The 23,064-nt window shown below is 33.4% G+C and overlaps 1 protein-coding gene across 12 annotated transcripts; it reads left to right on the top strand.

The window, feature by feature from the left end:
- The first annotated feature begins 5,535 nt into the window (after window positions 1-5,535).
- LOC143255951 (transmembrane protein 230-like) lies at window positions 5,536-21,658 on the top strand. 12 transcript variants are annotated; one of them, XM_076512428.1, is made up of 6 exons: window positions 5,548-5,689; window positions 7,061-7,149; window positions 8,566-8,692; window positions 17,821-17,943; window positions 20,287-20,433; window positions 21,400-21,658. In XM_076512428.1, the coding sequence occupies exons 3-5, from the start codon at window positions 8,609-8,611 to the stop codon at window positions 20,422-20,424; spliced, it is 345 nt and encodes a 114-aa protein (XP_076368543.1). In that variant the 5' UTR covers window positions 5,548-5,689; window positions 7,061-7,149; window positions 8,566-8,608; the 3' UTR covers window positions 20,425-20,433; window positions 21,400-21,658. The 12 variants fall into 12 exon arrangements, with proteins under 12 accessions (XP_076368534.1, XP_076368533.1, XP_076368543.1 ...); XM_076512424.1 differs by lacking the exon at window positions 20,287-20,433 and adding an exon at window positions 7,561-7,608; XM_076512429.1 differs by having other exon boundaries at window positions 5,648-5,786.
- The last annotated feature ends 1,406 nt before the right edge of the window (window positions 21,659-23,064 follow it).

Here is a 23,064-nt window from a genome sequence, read left to right as displayed (position 1 = left end):
CTATTAAATAAAAACACCTAAACAAAAACTAGCAATAGAATTCGAGTAGAGGCTTCAGGCCGTTGAAATCGCTCCTTTTGTGTTCTAATTATACAAGAAAATACAATATTTTTACTATCTATGATAAGAGAATATATTGTTCTTTTACCATAAAGCATCAGCACTTCATTAGAGTGCGGTGATAATCTGAAATTTCGTGGATTAATGAGGGCCACAAACACAGGTCTAATGAGCCCTGTTGTAAAATCGAGACTCAGACTAAAGGGAGTGGAATGGGATGATGTACGGCGCGTCTGGATCCGAGCGGCCCGAACCTGTCGTTAACTGTACACTAAACGTACACTATGGTTAGCGACTTCGGCAGCTAAGGAGAGTAAGGCGTTCGACAATAAAACCGGCTAGACATGCGTAAGAACAAATGGCGTATGAAAACCGCACAATATACACATAAGATTGATGCAACTACAAGCTACAAATAGCCTGCCAGATCTTGATCACAAAAGTTTACGCTTGGGAGTAATATTTTTGAATTTCATGCTGTTTTCAATCTGTTGTGATGAAAATTTTACTTAATCTTACACTACGTACAAGATGTAGGTAGATTCTGTGATAGTGCTTGCAAGCCTTGCATGTATACTTAGGTCTACTGACTGATACTTACGAACTATCGTTAAATCAAAAAGCTTAGAAGCACGCCTATATTAAAGATGTACATTTTGGCTACTGAAAAAGCCTACATCTAGGCCTAATTATGTAATTCGATTGGTAAGAACATGAGAATCACAAGAACAAACACATAATTTGTAGGCCTGTGATACAATAAAACAATTAAACAGACCAAACTGTAGGGGGGATGATTGTATGCACCATACACCCCACCTAAAATGAAGGGGGATGTATCCCCCATCCCCCCAGGATTTACGACCACGTTAGTCATAATAAAAACATCAACTACAAAGCAAGTTAAAGATTCAGTAAGGGGTCAGTATCTGGACATTAGAATCCACAAAGTCACATATCTCAATGCCACTCTTGTCTATAATCGGTTGTGAACACGATAATTTAAGAATTAGAAAAAAGTAGCTGAAAGACTATTATTAAGTCTGCAAAGTCAAAATTTCTAGGAAAACTCATTTGTTTATACCATTCTTCATTTAATTAAAAAATAAAACTTTAATAACATCTCCAAGTCGTTTCCACACTGTCATTAGTTTTAACATTTTCCTGAAATTCAAACTGCTTTACTGAATATAAGTTTTATCTGACGATGACCATATAGGTCGAAACAATGCAATCGTTGTCATTAGAATTGCTTTAAAGTAAAAACCGCTCTTATAGTAATTTTGGATAGCACATATATTATTATTACAATGTTCAACAGGCACCCAATATCTTAGCATGCTTTCTTTAACTATCTTCTGCGCTGAACACCTATACCACTATATGTAGAATGAAGATGAGACCATCTCGACACACTAAGCTCTTTTATCCATCACTCCATCATATATTTTCTGTTTCTCAACATTTTACCTCATTTATTGTCATTACTTTACTATTATAACAACAGCTGGTTATTTTCAACTGACATTTTTTCTTCAAATACATATAATGCTTACATTTCAACATAGGTTACTCTCTACATATTGACGGAAATATACTCAAATATTAACTATCCAAGATACGTAGGTCGTGTAGTAATGACGACAGTTTCCAAAACAAAGCCGAAGATATGCACAGTTTTTGAGAAATTGGGTTTTTCTTCAGTACTTCATTAAGCCAAAAATAGCATGTGTATATATTTATATAGACATCCATACACCACAAAATCCCTACTAATTCAAAAGATTATGGTTCGATTGAATACTTCTAAGGCCTGGCATGGCCGAGCGCGTTAAGGCATGCACTCGCAATCTGAGGGTCGCAGGTTTGCGTCCGCATTGCGCTAAACATGCTCGCCCTCCCAGCCGTGGGGGCGTTATAATGTGACGGTCAATCCCACTATTCGTTGGTAAAAGAGTAGCCCAAGAGTTGGCGGTGGGTGGAGATGACTAGCTGCCTTCCCTCTAGTCTTACACTGCTAAATTAGGGACGGCTAGCACAGATAGCCCTTGAGTAACTTTGTGCGAAATTCCAAAACAAACAAACAAACGGATAATAGATGCAAATAGACTCGCTTATGTCCTGCATTGCCCTTTGACTAGTTGATCTAACTAGAATCGATCACTGCGTTATAGTTCGGTTATTTTTTAAGTGTTTTTTTTACGAACTTTATATAAGGTTAATTTCTATTTGAAAACACCTAAATTAAATTTATTGTAATAAACAGGTCAGTATTTGTTCTTGTTTATTTGTTTTATTAACCAATAATTCTTCAAGCTATCTTGTACCATAAGTTTCATTTTCACGTGTACAAGCATCATTTGTATTTTGCTTGTGGTTAATTAAGTTGATTTTGTTGAGTATATGACAACAGCTTAGACTCTGTTTTAGAGTATTATGAAACGTTAATCAACCTGAGAAAAATAGCCTAAAGAATCGGTTCAGTTGACAACACTGGTGAAGAAATCGACCTTCTGAAGCCTACAATAAAACCTCAAAACTGAACTCACGAAGTAAACCACTAATGAACCAACCACAACACAGCATTATATCGCAGTTCACTAACCATCTAGAAATTAATTGAAAAATTATTCAACTTGAACAAAACTTGCCATAAAACACAAAACTCTTGACAATTTCCAATTCATTCAAAAAATGGCCTGAAATTAAAATATTTAGTAAGCAATTATTATGTAAAACGCATACTACGAAGTACATTTATAAAATATTATGCAATAACTGCACAAAATTATACGTTAGTGACAATGGAAAAAGAAATTGTGATATAGCTTCATTAAACATACAGCTTGGAACTCTTTCACTTTTACCACCATAGTAACACAGAAAAATTGTAGTATGTCTATCAGAAACAAGGAATCATGCATCAATAAATGAAAAATCAAAGAAGTCATCTTGATGGTACAAATAATTATCGTTATAAAGTAACACTTCAAGATTCCAAGGTACGTTTACTAATTAGCAATTTCCAGCCATGTGTCTCTTTTTTTCTTTCATGCTGTATACCATCAATATATCTAAAAGCCACGCTCGATTTCTACTTACTTCGTGAGTTACACGAGTCCAGTTTTACTTATTCTTCCATAATACTTTCTACCTTTACTGCCAGTTCCTGTTTCAGTTGAATGTAAATAGCTCCTAAATTTCGGCACTTTTTATGCTATATCAAATTCTGTCAAGTAGGGAGTTCTTAGGACCAGATCAGGCATGGCGTAACATTATGATGCCAAGCTAGATAGGATCTGAACAGAAAAACTAAAAGTAAGGACAAAATAAGCGCAAATCTATGCATGGGAATTATTACAAAAAAGCCTTTGTTAAAACAAATTGTATATTGTGTGTCTTAGTAAACTACTTGTACATAATAACAACAAAATCCACGTCAAAACGTTGTGAACTTCTTACTTTGTGAAACATGTAATAAAGTTTTATTTGTTATCCATTCAAGCTGTTTTCAAATTTTTTAGTCTCAAAGTGAATTTCTCGTTATAAAACGTACCTAAAATATCCATATAAATTCCTACAATAGCTGAATCTTAGCAAAAATCCTGCCTAACAAGGGAGAATCTGGCTTTTAACTCTAAAAATACAGTAACATAAACAAAGCCAAGCTGCTCACGCTATGCTACTTTAATCACATGATATTCAAGTGTTTGTTGCGTAACATCAACAAGTTATAACTATATTCTTGTAAGAAAATATGCTTGATGATCAATTAATGAATTCTAGTCCCGTATACTGCTAAAGTAAGGGAAACGTAAATTCTTTTCTTTAGTGACTCTCTGTGTTCCAAGTGAGCTAAAATTAAATGGAAATTTTAAAATTTTCACGTACTGAAATAATAGCAAACACTATATAGTACGTTCTCGTACTTTAACATATAATAAATAACCTTAGTTCTTATGTAGATCAGTGACAGGTTTATGAACTTATAACGCTATAATCTGAGGTGTGACTCCAGGCGTGATCATACTGCAGGTATTCCACTTCGTAGTTTTTTGTTTAAGATACAAACAAACAAACAATGCCCTTATGTCGAAAATGTTCGTTGGTCATAAGGTAAAACTCTGGACTTTGGAGTTGGCGAGATAGGCTTAAATCGATGTTATACTAGAAATTATTCTTAACACTTTAAGATGTGGGTTTGCAATAAGAGTGACAGCAAATCCCTTATTGTGAGCATTAGTTTACTGCTAACTGACTGCCTTTATTCTGGTCTGTAGTTCAAAATTACGTATTGCGGCAAATAGCCTTAGTAACTTTTCCATAAATACAAAATTGTATTGATTGGTAGTTTGTGTCACTAAACCATGAAAAGCCTGACAATTATGTTTGTACAAATCTTTTATTTATTGAAGGTAAATATGTAGAGATTTTGTTTGTTATGCATTATAATTTATTTCGGATAGATCTCCGATTTATCATTTTACGTACTACTATTCCAAATGACCGTAAAATTTTATTTTAATTTAGAAGTTAATTAAATGTTAATATGTATCAAATTTAGAAAATTTACCAACAAGATTGATGCATACAATTTTCTTTCTTAATATAAATATATTTTAAGAAGCAAATAATAATACAATTTATAATAATGATTATTACGCATGGTTATTACAAATATTGGTTTATATACAAGTTTTACAAACAATACCGAGTTTTATATATGGTCTGGAACTAAATATTCTATCGATGGTCCAGGTCCACCACAAGCAGATTAATTCTTTGTTGACACACTATACACTTCTCGTCATCAAGAATTACTTCTTTTGACAGCTAACTAGCTAAAAACACCCGTACGTTTTAACAGACGACCGTATCTAATGTCCTCATAGAAATAATAAGTTCTGAAGTAATTCACTAAAGTTGAATATTTGTAACTTTCGAAATTTATAAACTTTCCTGTTTAAATTCTGTTTTTGGTTTTTTCCCGATTAATATATACGCATTAATCACAATTATAACTTCTGAGGCCTATTGCACACTGACTGTAAATGATCAATAATAATAAAGCCTCTTGGCTAGCTGATTTTATACGAATCACGTGAGATTTTAAAATGTTCAACAAAGTTCAAACATACTAGCATTTTCGTACAAGGAATATTGTTGATACTTACTCTCAAGAATCTTCTATAAATTTAGAGAATAGGCAAGATTTGTACAATACACAATCAACAATATACGTCTCGTGCATAAAAACTATGCTGAAACAAATGTAGACACTAAAATAAATGTACAACAGTGAATCTGTTACGTTTTATATATTTGTTTTATGGATATGCAATATAATGTATATTACTAATATATGATCTATTCATTTACATTGTTTTATTTAATTTGTTTAGTTCTTTAATCAACTAATAACATTATTAATTTGAAAATAAATAAATTATTGCATTTAAATGTATTTTTCCCGGTTAGTGTATTCCGTCTAGGGGTATTGTGTAACATATACTTTTCAGAAAAAAAAAACATAGTTTTCAGTAGTGTGCCTTATGGTTGTACCTATAATTTCAAGATCTGAGAAAGAGCGAACGCTCGAAACATCACCCAGTAGAAGTGTGTTTCTGAGGTGATAATATTTTGTTTATTCAACCACTTTTTTATAAAGTTGTTATAAAGGAAAAGGTTCAAGTCAAATGCGACATTTTATATTAAGTGGGAAAAAGGTTTGTTTTATCACGAATGAATGTTAGTAGCTATAAGTGTAAATTGTAATCCGTAGATTTATTTTTCTAATTATTCTAATATATGTTTAATTTAAATTTAACTTTAAGCTAAAAGACTTGATCAGTCATTTGAAGCATTTCGCTATGAGGTCTATCCTACTTTTTAAATTCTCATGTATTCATGTTCAATATAAGTGGTAACTAAGTAATAGTAATATACATTTTAAAAATAAAACACTAATTTTAACATTTCATTATAGTTACCTTATTATCACTACAGGAAAGTAAATATAATTATAACTTTAGTAGTATTAGTGTAGGAAATGTTTTTTGTTTTTTTTTTTTTACCAAAACTGACCAAAGGCTTCTGACACTTTTCATGTAACTTGACTAAGCTGGGCTTCTATGTTTAAGGTTTTATTAAGTAGGCTTATAATAAATTTAGCTTCTGATTAATTACTTACTCCAAGTACGTCTTACCGTAAGCCTAATTTTAAACTTGATATAAGCCACCAGTGGAACAAAGCTGTACAAAAAACAGCTTAAGACAGTCCACTTGATCAAATATAGTAAGAAACATTGTAAGTCACTCCCATGCATGATATAGTTTTGCAATTCATTTGTATCTATTTTTCTCATTCTACTTTATTATTACATTAATGCTGTGTTATTTTTTTTACAGAATGGTATGACTATCAGGGCATAAGTTGTTATGGTTATGACTTAAGAAAGTGGAATGAAAATGCTGGAGTGTAAACTTTAAATTTAATAGCAGAAAAAATGGTGTAAGGTTACTGTATTATCATTACAACTTTTTTGTTGCTATTAGAAGCAGACATAACAATACTCTTCATCTTACATCAGTCATTTTTCATTTACTTGTAGGAAAACTTCATTAATACTAGCCCATGACTTATCATATTTTTTGTTTACATAATAAAAGACTAATTTGTAATGTTTGTTTTGTTAGTTCATGCAGTAAGTTTAAGGCTTCATAAATATTTGAAGGATGAGGACTGGCTTTGAGCTGTTTTCTTTTATAAAAGTTTAGTTCAGTGGATGGCTAGATGCCCACCAGGTCTTTTCTTTCCTTAAATTTTGTTACACTTATTATTAAAAAAAAAAAAAGAGATCCATCGAAGTCGAAGAAAACAGTATTACATTACTTCTGGTGATGTAGAAATAAGATTACTTCACAAACATAATTATTTTTGTTTTTTTCAAGTTTTGTTTCTATACAGAGAATTAATTATCCCAAAACACTTCTCCATTAGCTAAATTGTTGTAAGCTGTAGATACTTCTGTACTATGTCTGCCTGATTTCTGATATGATGAGAGAATCTTGAAGTGGATATATAAACAAGTAAGTTTAATTGAAAATTATCCTGATCTTTCTTCTAGTTAATAATTACTGATCTGAAAATTCAATGTGAGGATGAGGTATATAGGATAAAGCCATAGATGTAGCAGTTTGAAAAAAACAAATTTTGACATGGTTTCATGTGCAATACTTGCATGCAATTACAGCTGAGTAAGTAACATACATCAGTTTCGGTTAATAGTTGTGTTTTATGAATTACTTAATTCTAATCAGGTATTTAAACTATACAAATTAAAAGAGAAAGGGGCAGTAAACTTTGAGGAAATCGGGTGAGCAGACAGAAAATTTTTAGAGTTGCAAAGTTATATTTATCAAAATAAACCACATTAACTGATTGTTGTTTCTATACAATTTTTATTTTAGTAAAATTTTAATGGTCTTAAAAATTTTTAGAAGAGGGCACGAGTGCTCATTGCTGAAGGAGACACTGCAACGAAAAAGGTTTGGAAATATAAACTCCAATGCTAGATTCACCTTTTTGTCCTAGGAAGTCCACTTTCCTAGTTTGGTATTCTTAATTACAAAATTACCAAACACTATAAGTTAAAATAAAATTATTAATCTTCTAAGATGTATAACTTTTCTATGTAAGTTCTCAGCTATAATTTCCAAAAGTTTCTCCTTCAAAGCATTTTTTTTAATAATATTTCAGAAGAAACCAAAAAACATTTGTCAAAAGTTTTAAAGTCACTAGAAATTGTAGATTATTTTGTCAGAATTGTTTGATATTTATCTACGTGAGAGGTAATAGAAACAAAAAAAATATTTTACACTTGCACATAAAAAAAATTATTTTTCTTTCTTTCATTCTCCATAATGAAACTCTCATCTGTGAAGAATCTTAAACTTTTGTATTCTGTATTTTGTTTTGTTTATAAATTTGTGTTGAGCAGATTTTGAACATTCTGATGAGAAAAAATATATATATATAACCTACTGTGTTACAAATGTGCTGCAGCTAAAGGTGTAATGTTTGGAAAATGTAGTTTATTTTATATTTTGCTATTGTTGGTCTGGATATGTGAAATGTCTTAAATATTGCCTGTTGAAGTGTTCTAAAGAAATATGAAATTAAAAAAAACAGTAATAATACAAAGTATATAAGTCTTAATTGCACAATTTTGCTATATACTGTTTACTGGGAAGAAAAATATAACAAATGGTATTGTATTTTCCCACATTACATTATTATTGGTGTCACTTTTTACTAAAACCTGTTTTATTGTTGATATTACTAAAGTAAAATAAAGGTAGAATGTTTAGGTTACTTAAAATGGAAGACTGTCAAAATAACCTGAAACACGTACCTGATTCAGAATTAACTTAAGATTGTTGTTTCAAAAATTTAGCAAAACCTAAATTATTCATTTGTAAAGAGATGTAGATTCTTTATGACAGTTGCAGTCTGAAACCTGAGAATTTTCGCCAAAGTTGTGATGATATGGCCAAAAAGAATGCTTCAGGAAATTCTGTTGTTCGTTATCATAAAATTTCACAAATAGACGATGGCTTTGTAGATCTACAGGTGGGTTTGTACTATACAATAATTAATACTATTATTAATATCTATGTTTATTTTGATGTTTAAATAAATATTACTTTGATTGATAAGATTTTAACTTTAACAACTTAATCTATTTCACACCACAACAGTTGTTGCCCATGTAGTTTGATAATATAAATAGTATCTTGACCATCTCTCTGTCTATGGGTTAGCCTGCGGCTTCTTTTCTGCTGGTGGATTCTAGACTTGGCTTCTTCCTTTCACTGCCTTGTCTTGCTCTGCATTCTCACTCAACATTTTTATACTGCCTCACCTCACTTCATTGTCTCGAACAAGCCAAATTAAAATACAGGAAAACTCCCATGTACCGATAAATAATTCTCCACAAGTGAGGACAAAGAGGAACTACAACGTTCCTGAACAGCTCTGTTGGGGAGATAATTCCTCAGACTTCTCTCTCTCCAAGCTAAACCCCTGCCAAGGTTTCATTTCATTCCTATTTATCTTGTTAGTCAAGGAGCTGTTTTTCACAACAGTATTACTTCAAGAGTTTCTTTAACCCACATCATTTATAAAGTGACTACATATCATGATATAGCAACCAGTCATTTTTAAGGTATGAAATCACATAAGTCAAATTATGGTATGAATGTGTACACAATACACAAGTGTATGTAATATGAATTATTAAATACATTGTCAAAATGTACCTGATGCCTCATATTGCAATCCTTTCTTGTACCAATTGGAATAGTGTCTAAACACTTATTTCAGCATTTAAACTGTTTTATAACTAAAATTATTAGATGTTTCTTTAAGATGTATTTTTGCATATCCATTAAAGAAATCCAGATTATCAGGATTTAACTTTTACTTTTTGTTACAGCTAACTCATGTTAAATGTTTACATACTTTGAGTCTGTATTGAAACAGATCTCTACTTCAAGGTATGAATATACTGAAATATTTTATTTGGCTAATCTGTGTATACATATCTTGATTTCTACTGATAAGTTGTTATAATTTCAACTGTTTTGTTTTGCTACATGAGAAATTGGATGCTGCATGACTTTAAAAGTGTTATATGAACAGATTTAAAAAATAAGAAACATTACTTGAATTTTCAGAAACTGTCTGGCTAAAATTACAAAATGTGATTATCATATCTTTTAAATAACTTAACAGATGAATGAAAGACAAATGTATATATTTATTAAGTGTATTTGCTTATAATGTTTTTGCAATCAACTTACAGGTAATTCATACACATTTTTATGGTTAATATGTTATGCAGATATAAAAAATATAGCTTAATATCACTTTTTTAACACCACATGATTGTTGTCAAACACTTGGGACATTGTAGCTCGTATAATAGTGGTTAAATGGTAGATTGAATGATATCTTGATGGAACACGTATCTTCAGAAGTGTACTGCATACCATTCATCAGCAAATGTGGTGTTATGGAAAATAATAATCTGTAGAAAAGAAGATATACCAGAATGTGACATGACCCCTTCCCAATAATAATGGTGGAGGGTAGGGCGACCTTAACCTTTTCACTGTAGAGGTACCCCTTTAAATATTTTTCTGTGCAAGTCACTGTATTACATTTAGAATTTAGTTATGCACCTTTATTATCAATGCCCCATAGTGTGGATTCCTGTACGTGGTGAGGGGACCTCCCAGGGTAGGTTCTGTTCTTTCAGGTTACCTTCTCTGCGATCTAAACATCCACCCACGTGTTTGTCGTGTGTGGCGACCTGTGAAGGGGAGGAGAGGATTCTGGTGGTTGAGGGTCCAACCTAAACACACCACCTTGGCCTTGAATTCCTGTAGACGGGAGGCCTTTGGGTGGCCCCCCTTGGGTCGATTGGCTGGTCCACTTGGGCTAGGGTCAACCAAGTACCATTGTTGGAAGTTCTCAACAGGTGTTGTGGACAGTGTGTCTGATGCTGGTGTTTGGGTACAGTGCTCAGGAAATCCTGGCATTACTGCAGTATCCTTGCTTGTCATTGTAATGCGTCCCCTCGTAGGGATCCATGGTTGGTGGGGTCAGTTGGCACCAAAATTTTCTTTTCTCTTATGGATCATCCAAATAAAAATTTAAATGAAATAGTGGAAAAACAGTCAATAGGTAAACAACCACATCTTGGAGACTAATCAGCAATCTTCAATATTTGTACCACCAGTTGTACCTCATTTTCTCATCCTACATTCTCTTTCAGAGAAACCTTTAGGGCAAATGCCCCTTTTTTTTATTCAGAAAGGACTGGAGGGACTTGCTGGCTCTCCAAAGTCAGTAAAGAAGCTTCGATCTGGAGACATATTGGTTGAAACATCCACATCCCAACACAGTGAACTCCTCTTGAATTCAAAGGCAATTGGGGATACACCAATTGAGGTTACATCTCATGCTACTTTGCATTCATCATGAGGAGTTATTGTTGAGATGGATTTGAAGAACATCCTCGAGTCAGAGATTCTTGCTGGTTTTTCCACTCAAGGAGTTTCTGTAGTGGAACACATCTCCATTCGCAAAGATAGAGGTACACTGCCGACAGATATCCTCGTTTTGACATTTACATCACCACGTGCACCTGCCACCATCAAAGCAGGTTATCTAAATTGCAAGGTACAGCCATACATTTCAAACCCTCTCCAATGTTTCCAGTGTCAGAGGTTCGGTCACTCAAAGACGTCATGTCGTGGTTCCCTGACATGTGTTCGTTGTGGTGGCAAGAACCATGATGCCTATGAGTGTAAAACGGACCCACATTATGTCAACTGCAATGGTTCTCACCCTTCCTACTTTTGTTCTTGCCCTAAATGGTTGGAGGAAAAAGAGGTGCAGCATTTGAAAACAACTCATAACATTACTTATCCTGAGGCTCAGAAATTGCTGTTCACCACTTCATCTCGGACATATGTTGCTGCACGTCATTCCACAACTACAGTGGGAGTGCAGACAGATCTCTCTGTGCCTCCAAGAGAATCATTCTCAAAACAAATGAAAAGCCTTTTGACCTCCATGGTTAAAAAAGTTGATGAATCAACTTCTACACTCACCTCTGTTCCTCCCATATATTCCAACAAACTGCAAGATCCACATCCTTTGGTTCCAGGTCCAGGCATTTCTTCGGATACTTCTTTTTCTCCCACCCCAAGATGCAAAACAATCATTTGTTCGTGTCCTCAGTCACTGGAATCCCCTTCCAACAACAAAAACTTGCCCAATCGACCCAGAGCAGGATCCATGGAAGTTGGCAGACCTCCCCCAAATAAGGACAGTAAGGAAAAAAGATGTGGTTGTAAACAGAAGGGTTCTCCAGCCAATTTGCATACACATCATTAAAAATGGCCACCTTGATACAATGGAAATGTCGAGGTTTACGTTCTAACCTGGATGACATCAAAATACTGATTGCTTCCTACCATCCTGTATGTCTTTCCTTACAGGAAACATTTCTCAAACCTGCTGATACAGTCACCACCTGGCAGTTTTCTCTGTACAGAAATGACAGGCTGTGTGATGGACGAGTACATGGAGAGGTGGCACTATTGGTTGATCAGCATGTGCCCACCCTGTCTTTGTCACTCCACACACCCTTGGAGGCTGTAGCCATTCATGTTTCCTTGGGTCATACCATCACTGTTTGTTCTCTCTACCTGTCCCCTGGAGAGACATATGATCAATCAGACCTTGATGCTCTTGTTGAACAGTTGCCGTCTCCCTTTCTAATCCTGGGGGGCTTTAATGGACATCATCCCCTCTGGGGAAGTGCTGTTATTGATAGGAGGGGTCGCTCTGTAGAGTGTATGCTCTCTGATCACAATCTTTCCTTTTCAATACTGGTTCTTCCACTTATTTTCATGCACCTAGTCAGTCCTTTACCGCTATTGATCTCTTGGTTTGCTCCCCTTTATTATTTTCCCATTTTTCATGGAGGGTTGACAATAATCCACTAGGTAGTGATCATTTTCCTGTACTTTTGAGAGAGACTGGCTGTGGTTGATGCCACTCTACCCGCATGCCCTGGTGGAAGCCGGATCAGGCAGACTGGTCCAATTTCACTGCTCTCGCAGAACTTGATCCTGCCATCGTGAACCAGCCATCAATAGATGACTGTTTGGCAGCAGTAACTGACAGTATTATACAAGCAGCTGCTCAGTGTATTCCTAATAACCTCAACACATTTTCAACTATATCCTCATCCATGGTTTAATCCTGCCTGCCAGATAGCACAGAAGGCTAAAAAAATGGGCCTGGGATACTTTCCATAGATATCCCACACTTTCAAACCGCATCGCTTTCCAGTGAGCCTGTACACGTCCTAGGTGGGTAAGACGTCAAAGCCAGAAGGAATCTTGGATTAAGTTCACAACAGGCATATCTTCTACCACCAATTCCAAAGTCATATGGGGCAGGGTTCGAAAGGTCAGTGGGCACTACAATTCTGTCCTCCTCTCGATTTTACTCTCTGATGGCTAAGAAGTAGCTGATATCCGGAGCATTGCTGATACTCTAGGTGAAAGCTTTTGCTGGGTATCTAGCACTTCTGCTTTTCCTCCACCTTCTTGGTCATCAAGACTCGGGCAGAGCCTTCACCTTTTTCCTTTCAAACTAACTGTCTCTATGACTATAATCCTCCCTTTACACTGGTGGAACTGAAATTGTCTCTTCTTCTGTCTGGCAGTACATCTGTTGGACCAGATGATGTACACTATGACATGCTGTGCCATCTATCTCCTGCTTCTCTTGATATTCTTCTATTTGTTTTTTAACAGAATCTGGCAGGAGAATGTGTTTCCTTATATCTAGTGCCAGGCTATTATTTTACCTTTCTCTAAACCTGGGAAAAATCCCAAGATTTTTTCAAACTACCATCGAATTGCTTTGACAAGCTGTCTCTATAAGACCTTAGAGAGGATGGTTAATGCTCGTCTTGTTTGGTTCCTCGAATCAAACAACCTCCTCTTGCCCACTCAGTATGGGTTCCGATGACAGCACTCCACCATGGACCACCTGATTCAACTTGAAACATCAATCAGAGAAGCCTTTATCAAATGACATCATCTTGTATCAATATTCTATGACATTGAGAAGGCTTATGACACAACATGGAGGTATGGCATTTTGCAAGACCTCCATATATGAGTTACGTGGCCATTTACCCATTTTTATTAAAAATTTTTTAATGGACAGGAGATTCCAAGTTGTGTAGGTTCGACACTTTCCCGTTCTTTTCTACAGGAACTTGGAGTCCCTCAGGGCTGTGTTTTGAGTATCACACTTTTCAGTATAAAAATTAATGCTATCACTGAACAACTTCCTTGCACTGTTGCAAACGGGCTCTATGTTGACGACTTTCACATCTAATGTCAACCATCAAACATGAGATATATTGAGCGGCAACTACAAACTGCCCTCGATCGTATACTGAAGTGAACCATGGAAAATGGCTTTAATTTCTCTCTGTCTATAACCATTTGCATGGACTTTTGCCTCCAATGGCATATTCACTCTGATCCTGAACTCCATATCAGTGAAGTTGTTCTGCTTGTGGTTTCTGAGACCAAGTTCTTGGGGCTTATTTTTGACTGTAAGCTGACCTTTACACCACATATGAAGCAGCTACTGGTCATATGCACAAGAGCACTGAACATCTTCTGTGTCCTCTCTACCACCAGTTGGGAAGTGGATCAATGTTATGTATTAAAAATATATCATGCTCTTATTCAATCGAAACTCAACTATGGATCACTGGTCTATGGCTCTGCCAGACCCTCAGCCTTAAAGATGCTGGACCCCATTCACCATCAAGGACTTAGACTCTGCACTGGGACTTTCCACACCTCCTCAGTTCAGAGCTTATATGTAGAATCTCGTGAACCTTCTTTGCACCTTTGCCATTTGCAACTGTCTTTACTATATGCTTTGAAACTTTGTTTGTTATGAAAGCATCCCATCTGGGTTGTGTTTTCCTTCCTTGGTGGGCTATACTTTTTCAGAACAGACGATCTGCCATTGCTCCTTTTGGCCTTCGCGTCCAGGAGCAATTGGATGAATTGGATCTGTCCTTGGATAACATTGCAGTATCCACTGGTCAGCCCATCTCACCATGGCTTATTTTTGTCTTCAAATGTGACCTTTCTTTAAGTCATCTGAAAAAGGCAGATACTCCAGATTGGAAGTACCATCTTTTTTTTACTGAACATCTTTCAAACAATCTTTTCATTCCAATTTATATTGATGGTTCCAAATTAGGTGACTTTGTGGGCTCTGCCATGGTTTGTTGCAGTTCGGTGGTTGCACGCAGAATCCCCTCTACAGCTTCTGTGTTCACTGCTGAACTGTATGCCATTTCTCTTGCCCTGGATCATATTGAAGTTAAGCAGTACTCATTATGACTCTCAACAACGGCACCATTTTAACACTGTTCAGTCCCAAGGTTTGTCTGTAACATTATAGTGTTATTGGTGATGGTGATACTGTCCACCTTGATAAAGATTTTAGTTTTTAAAGGCCATTAATCTTTTTAATGTCATTTAAGTGTTTTAAATTTGTACATTAATCATTTTTTAATGTGGTTCCCTTTTAAGAATCACAATTTCTCTAGTTTGATTTGAAATTAGAAAATGGCTGTAACATTAAATAACTCGACACCAGGACTGGAAAGGCGAACTTCAGGTGACTAATGCTGCTATTTGAACTATCTGTTTGAACTACCCTTTAGTCATTCTGGCGAGTTATTATTACAATTTTGCTGCATGTCTTTTAAAACTTTTATTACTTTACTTTTTGAAAATGGCCATAATGACACACAACCTGGAACCAGGACTGGAAAGGCCAACTTCAGGTGACTGACGGTGGTTCTTGTACTTACCTGTTAGTCTTCCTGGCAGGTTATGATAATTAACATTATGCTACAGAAAGTTCTTTACAACTTCTTTTACTGTAGTTTCTCTCTTAACATTGTAGACTGGATGTAAACATTGGTTTTATGCTATTTATGTTGTTAAATGCTGTTTTGTTTTACCGTCATTTCCTTTTATGAATTTTACTACATTTACTTTATATTTACCTTTTTACTGGACATTTGGCACAGATAGCCTAGCTGCTTTGTGCCATAAAACACTAAATCAACCAAGAACCAACTTTATTATCAATGTGCATGAATGGAACTGGCATTTATCAGATGTTAAGTTCACCAGTTGTCAATTAAAGGCCTTTACTCATACATTTTAATTGGATAAATATATACTTTGTTACTGTAATAGATTCTTTTATGGTAAGTGTCTGTGATTTGTTGGTGACAAATTCAATGATAAATGAACAGTACATACTCTACTTGTTTTGAGAATGGCATCTATAATCAAAACTAGTTCAACATATCTACAAGAAATTTTTATACTACAGAGATCATTGGGGTATCATAGATATTTTATGGTTCTGTTTGTCTTGTGAAAAGTCAGTTTAGGCCTATTCAATTACTTTATAAACTCAATTTGATAGACTAAGTTACTTTTCTTATCTCTTTTTTTTTTTTACTGTTTTTCTCTAACATATTCATTAGGCCTATATTAACCATCAGGCCTTTTCCTCTTACAGCAGTTAACTTTACGCTTAACTTTGGCCAAGCTTCTTCTTGAAACTTTACTTTCTCTTTTGCTTTGTCTTTTTCTGATCATATCCAGTTATTTATATGTTTGTTACTTAATTTGTTTGCTGTATTCTTGACATTAATAAGTTACAAACACAACTTCCAATAATCATCTGCTTTTAACTTTTATAATAATAGTAATGATGATAATAAACAACTGAACAATCATAAAATATTCATTCACAAAATAAACTAATTAATAATATCTACACTAAACAGCCTTTTTATATCATGACAACATTATAATCTACATTATGATTTGAAGTTTTATGTTATCTAAATTTAAAGTCCTTAATTTTGAAAGAAACCTTTAACAAAAACTGCTTAAAACTTCAGATGTACTGTTACATGAGAAACAAGGTATGAATGTTCTTTATTATAATATGCTGTATCTTCAGTGATGTAATGACAGTTGCATAGAGGTTTGTCTAGACTTAGATGTTAACCTTTTCATTCATACATTTGAAACTCCTCTAAATGAATACAATTGAAACAAGTAATAAATTTACCTCTGATAGGTGCCATGCCCACATTCAGCATATTTGTGAGAACTTTGTATTATATATGTAAATGTTATATTCACATGTGTGTGATCATTAGAAAGATATATTTCCACCATAATCTAACAGTAGGTATCTTTAAACGGGTGCCAGTTATCATTGCAGGGTACATGTAACTGACAATGGTATTATTGGCTGCTTGCTTGACTACAGCACTAACTATTGTTTCTTACAGATAACAATACAGTTTAAATTGTATTTAGATCTTACTGTTATAACTTACTTAATTCTGTATTGTTTATGTTTTAAAATTCATGATTGAAAGGTTTAAACAACTTAAACATTCTTCACACTTTGCATCAATTCTTGAGTCTTATGACATTATGAGGTGCAGGAGAGTTTTGCCAGTTCTGTAATACACTTCAAGGACATTTTTGTCTTGTGTTGAGATGAATAATAAGTGATAAGGGACAATAAAGTAAAGTAAAACATTAACATTAACTATATGAGAAAAGTAAAAGATTTGAAAGAAATTCTAGAACAATAATTAAAAAAGTAAGTATTTTATCTATGTAATCATTTCTTTGCATTGTATGCTGATGACAATAGCTAATTAGTCAGAGTGATGGCTCAGATAATTAAGGAATGTGAACACTTAGGACTAGTTATAATTGATGACAGTGAACTGGTAATCTATTAATTCAACCAGTTTTGATTGACTAAGAATCATAAAAGTTTTTTTGTTTTTTTCCACCTACCATCAAATACTGTGAGAGACCATTGAATTGGTAGCAGAACAGTGTGTTTAAAATCTCAGTACTGTGGGATTCTTCATAGTGAAGACAGTTTTTTTTATTCCAAGTTAAACCACAGAGGACATTAATATATCCTGACCATGATGTTGATACTGGACAAATACATAAAACTGTTTTGAGTTTCAATTTTCCTATAATAATTTGATTAATCCACTTTTTTGTTTATAGTTTGAGAAGCCACAAGTGAAAATTCCTTGGAAAGCCATTACATTAGCTGTATTTTTATTTGTTGTTGGAATCGTCTTAATAATTATTGGTTCACTTCTACTAACTGGTTACATTGATGCAAAGGTATGTAAAATAATTTTTTTCATTTTACCTGGTAGGAAAATAATCTTGTTTATTGAACTGTAATAATTGGATAGGTGTATATAAAAGTCAGCATACGTTGTATATTATTTTACTATTATCACAGTCATCCGTTATCCTTATAACTGATGACTTTACTATCTAATAGTTCCAGAGAGTTAATGTGTTGCTGATTTTGTACTGTCTCATATCATCACTTTGTTAATAAGTAAGTTAGTTCATATAACACAGGTGATAAGTATTAGAATTTCACACCACTTTAGATTGTTTCTCTTGAAATAGCTTATTGTATTGTATTTAACTGCATGGTGACAAAAACTGTGACATCTTTTACAGATTTAAAAGATTGGTTATTTATTGCTATATAGCTATTCTAGACAAGCATAGTTTTGTATTGAAACTTGATTGTGTTTTAAGACCTTCATATAGCTAATATTCATAAATGGAAGTGGAAAGAAGGGATCATGGGATATAAGGAGAAATATGACTAGACTACCAGCTGACACGTGCACGCCCACACAGAAACCATTGCTTTCACTGTTATTGATTTAATGGTTTTTTCTCTAGTAGTTACTTGTACTTATGTATTTCAATATAAGACAGTTTTAACTGGCAAAACCATAACATTTACATAAAGGTACAACTTTGCATTCATGGCACATTAAAAAAAATTCTTTAATGTACAACTGAGTTCCGTAACTTGTATTCTCTAGACACAAAAGTTTTGCAACAATTGCAAACTCTGTTAATCAAACGATGACCTAAGAAGGTTGAAACATTGTTCTGTACTTTATCTTAATTACAGTTTTAATACCCATAACAGACGTCTTGAGAATACATGTTTCTTCAAGTGGGTTCTTGTCATCATAAGTTCCATAACTTGTACATAGATGGCAGCATATGCCAATACGTTGTCCTAGTATACATTTTTTATGTCCATGTATCTGATGTCAGTGATTAAAAGACATGGTTGGTACAGCCAGGCATGAGTTCTTGCAATACAGTTTTAGTTATTTTATATGTAATGGTGAATATAGTAAAATACGTTTGTTAGAAATTGGTTAGTTGGTTAAATTGTACATCTGCTAGTCAAAACTGAAACAGTGAATTGGAAATACTAGACAACCCCTGCTGCAGTTATAGGTAGTATTGCCAAGTAACCCACTAGCCAACAACAGTCAAATGTTGGGAAATGTTTTGATGTGAGCTCATTGATTTCACTGTCTGAGGTTACTTGTTTTTCAAACCAGATGGTTCAGTAACCAAGAAGAGAGGATTCCTAGCTGTAGCTGTTTTGGTTGGCATAATTCACAAGCCACAATGTGAAATGTGATGGCTTTAAGACCCCTTATTTGAAGCTAATATTTTTTATTACACTGTCTAAAAAAAAAAAAAAAGTAGAATGTATGTTAAGGTATATACATTTGTTGGCAACGCTTGACCTCCTGAAGATGATGTAATCAGAAAAGTAGTCCATTACTTGAGGCAATGTACCACCAATTTTAGATCATTCTGTCTGCTTGAACAGGACATATCAGTTGATGAGAGGGCTCTGCCTTTCAAGAATGGCTGTAGGTAAATCAGTGTATGTCTACACACACAGTAAAATAAAACTTCTGTATCTTTCTTTGGATGTTTAATGTTTTTGTCGTTTTATAATTCGCTAACTTTTATAAGGCTGTTTAATAAGGGAGTGTAATTGTTTTCCAAACACTACAAACATGTTATGTTATTTCGTTAAAGAATGACAATTTGAGTGCACTATGGTTGTAATAATGAGGGTAGTTTGATGTAAGTAAATAACATTTAAGATTATAGAATTTTTTTAACTTGTGTCATTATATCAGATTTATTTTTTTATGAAAAGGAATTTTATACACACACAATAAAAGGGAAGGGAATGGACACTTCAAAATTTTGGATATCTTGAAAGTAAAAGTTCAGGGAACCACACAGATATGTCATGTTTGATACAATCATTTAGCATGTGCTCAAAATTGTAAGCCCCACCATAATCAGTTGTATAATCTGTCTTAAAGACATTTTAGTAATATAATTCTTTCAAAGTTTTAACAGGATACAAAATATAGTAAGTATGTTCTTTCATATGTCAAGGGTTTTTTTTCATATAAATATTTGATCACCAAGTTATATATTTTAAGTTGAATTAAAAAGACATCAGTATCAATGCTAATGTACATAGTTTCTCTCTTCTGTGTTAATTTAATTTTATAATGTTATTATGTAACACCTAGAGTACAAAATACATTTATGTTCTCATGTATGAGCTGTAGATATGTATTGTTTACATATCTTAATATTCAGCACACTGAAAGTACTTGGATTCTCATTGTTCTGGGTTCTTTGATGTTCATTCCGGGTGGATACCATGTTGGAATTGTTTATTATGCATACTGCAGCTATCCTGGATATTCCTATGATGATATCCCAGACTTCAATTAGTACTTCAGTGTGAGTATAGAATTATTTTTTTTTGCTAAAATTTACAATTACTTTTCAATAATATAGTTCTTAAAGAGCTGTAATATTTATTTCAAAAAGTTGTGTGTGTGAAACTGAAAACGTTTTTTGTAGTAAAGTTTTCCAAACTTAAAATCACTAAAAAGGCTTACACATACACATTATGTATGTAGTATGTTTGTGTTACATAATGTGTTGATTGTGACTTACTATGGCAACATATAATAGAAAATAAATTACCCTAAGCTGAGAAAAATGATGGTTTTGCCAATTTATTTCAACAGTTTTGTTGTTACTATGTCTGCAAGAACTCAAATATTACCCATTAGTTCAACAGCAGAAACAAAAGACAGTTGTCCTGTATGAAATTAGGTTTTAGACATACATTAGACGAAACATTTACAATCCATGTGTGTGTAAGGATACAGATTTTCTTTAATGTGTACATTAGAAATATCAAGATATTCATTAAGTAATAATTTGTGCTAATCTAAGACAAGGGTTAAACCTCTTTTAATGGAATATTTTATCTGTAAGATGTGTTTACAGGTAATAAGTATTCTGCAATTTTTAAATAATTAACATACAATGTTGCTTTCACAGTTTCAATGTATGAACCTTCTAGCAGTTAATGTATTTTTTATATGTATATATTAAATGGTGAATGTAATAAAGTTTCTTTAACAGATCTCTAAGGATTTTTTTTTGTGTGCTTTTAAGAAAATTACATTTGTGTGTGTAGTTCAAGTACCTCATGTTGAATTTTTTATAAAACTAGAATTTTCTCCCACAGTTTCAGGCTCAATGTTTTCATGTTTTTTAATACAAGGATAGTTTATTGTAACTCATTTTTGAACATTATTAATTTTAAAAAAATGACATTTTTAGCACAATTTTATTTTTGGAATTTTATAGAAATATCTTGTTAATTTTATGTTTTTTTAATTTTTACTACAGGTGTGGATGTTCCGACTTAACATCACCTCCCCACATAGTTACCTGCAATATAATTCTGAAATATGGCTGTTACAGTGTTGTTTTGGAGTACTGAATTTCTTGACCTTAAAGAAATGTACTTTATTGGACAGCTTATGTTTGTATAACAAATGTCAAATTATTTATATACTTTGTATCTAGTCTTGCACTTTACATTAGTTTTTTTTTTTTTTAATATTAATGATGAGAGAATTTATAAGTAAAGTCAGAAGATTCAAAACGTGGGTAGTCTCTTTCCTAAAATATACGAGTTACACTTATTCTGAACAGCAACTTGTAGATAAAGGATCAGTTGTAACTAAAAATAAACATCAAGAAGAAAAATGTTATCGTAAATACATTTTTTTAACTTGCACAAATTCGTACTGCAAGAAACATCATTTCATTAAAGCATGTTGTCATTGAGTCTTGTCACGTGAAGGTCTCTGTGTCCATGTTATTTTTAGTTTAATTGTGAGCACAGGTTGACATAAGGTGTCTTTATTAATATAGATTTTTATATTTAAGCCCAAAGTCTATAAAGTATAAGCCATATTCTGTTTCCCATTTGAATATTAACCATTCTATGGCATTCTTATTATTGTAATAACCTTGGTTTAGTTGGGGAAAATGTCACTAAAATAACATTTTTCTAATATTTTGCAACCACAAAATTATTTATTTTATGATTACAAATTCAGAATTTTGATGGTTAAGTTCCTGTAATGCAACTCAGTAAGTTTAATTTCGTTGCTGAATAAGTTTTATAATAACTTGTTTGTTTTCATAAATCATGCAGTTAGTTGGTTTTATTATTCTTAGTTCTTTTGCATAAATTCAAGAATTGATGTTTTTGTTAGTAATAAATTTCAGTTTTTACCATTAATTGTATATTTTCACCAATGAGTTTTATGTGTCTTAAATTTATTAATATTATACACAACAGATAAGCAGATTTTCCACCTAAAAACACTGGAATTGAATAATGGCACTTTGTTAATTAAATTCAATTTTATAGAATAAAAATTCTTTGATAATAAAGTTTAGATAAAACTCAGTTACTTGTATATACATACTATGGGTTTTTGTTTCTCAATCTTTCATTCTACCCTTTTTCAAACACCTCGTTAGTAAATGCTATTGAGGACTTAATGATTTTAATCTGGACTAATATGGATAAAATAAACTTCTATACAAATTTCTGTTATGTATTTTAAATGCACAGTTAGTTGCCTTTGACATGCACTTCTTTCCATTGAAAAAGAAGTGATGAACGCATATGAATATTGAGACATGTCACCAAAAATGGCTCGGCATGGCCAGGTGGTTAAGGAACTCGACTCCTACTCTGAGGGTCGCAGGTTTGAATCCCCATCACACCAAACATGCTCACCCTTTCAGCTGTGGGGGTGTTATAATGTGCTAATCAATCGCACTATTCATTGGTAAAAGAGTATCCCAAGAGTTGACACTGCTAAATTAGGGATGGCTGGCGCAGATAACCCTTGTGTAGCTTTGCACGATATTCGAAACAAACCAAACCAAATCACCAAGAGCTTAAGAAATTAACAGATGTGAAAAATAACCTTATCTTACTAACAGTGCTCACGCTAAGTTGAAAATGACATTTCATGTGATTGTTATTGC

This window comes from Tachypleus tridentatus, chromosome 7 (assembly GCF_004210375.1).
Source record: "Tachypleus tridentatus isolate NWPU-2018 chromosome 7, ASM421037v1, whole genome shotgun sequence".
NCBI classification, from domain to species: Eukaryota; Metazoa; Arthropoda; class Merostomata; order Xiphosura; family Limulidae; genus Tachypleus; species Tachypleus tridentatus.
This window is presented reverse-complemented; position numbering and strand designations above follow the sequence as displayed.

Bases quoted from the DNA above. Each gene is read 5' to 3' on its own strand.
- LOC143255951 (XM_076512418.1), top strand. From the start codon at position 5,613: ATGGTTGTACCTATAATTTCAAGATCTGAGAAAGAGCGAACGCTCGAA. The intron at 5,690-8,565 runs GTGATAATATTT...TCTTTATGACAG, and splicing joins AGTAGAAGTGTGTTTCTGAG to TTGCAGTCTGAAACCTGAGA. The intron at 8,693-17,820 runs GTGGGTTTGTAC...TTTTGTTTATAG, and splicing joins ATGGCTTTGTAGATCTACAG to TTTGAGAAGCCACAAGTGAA.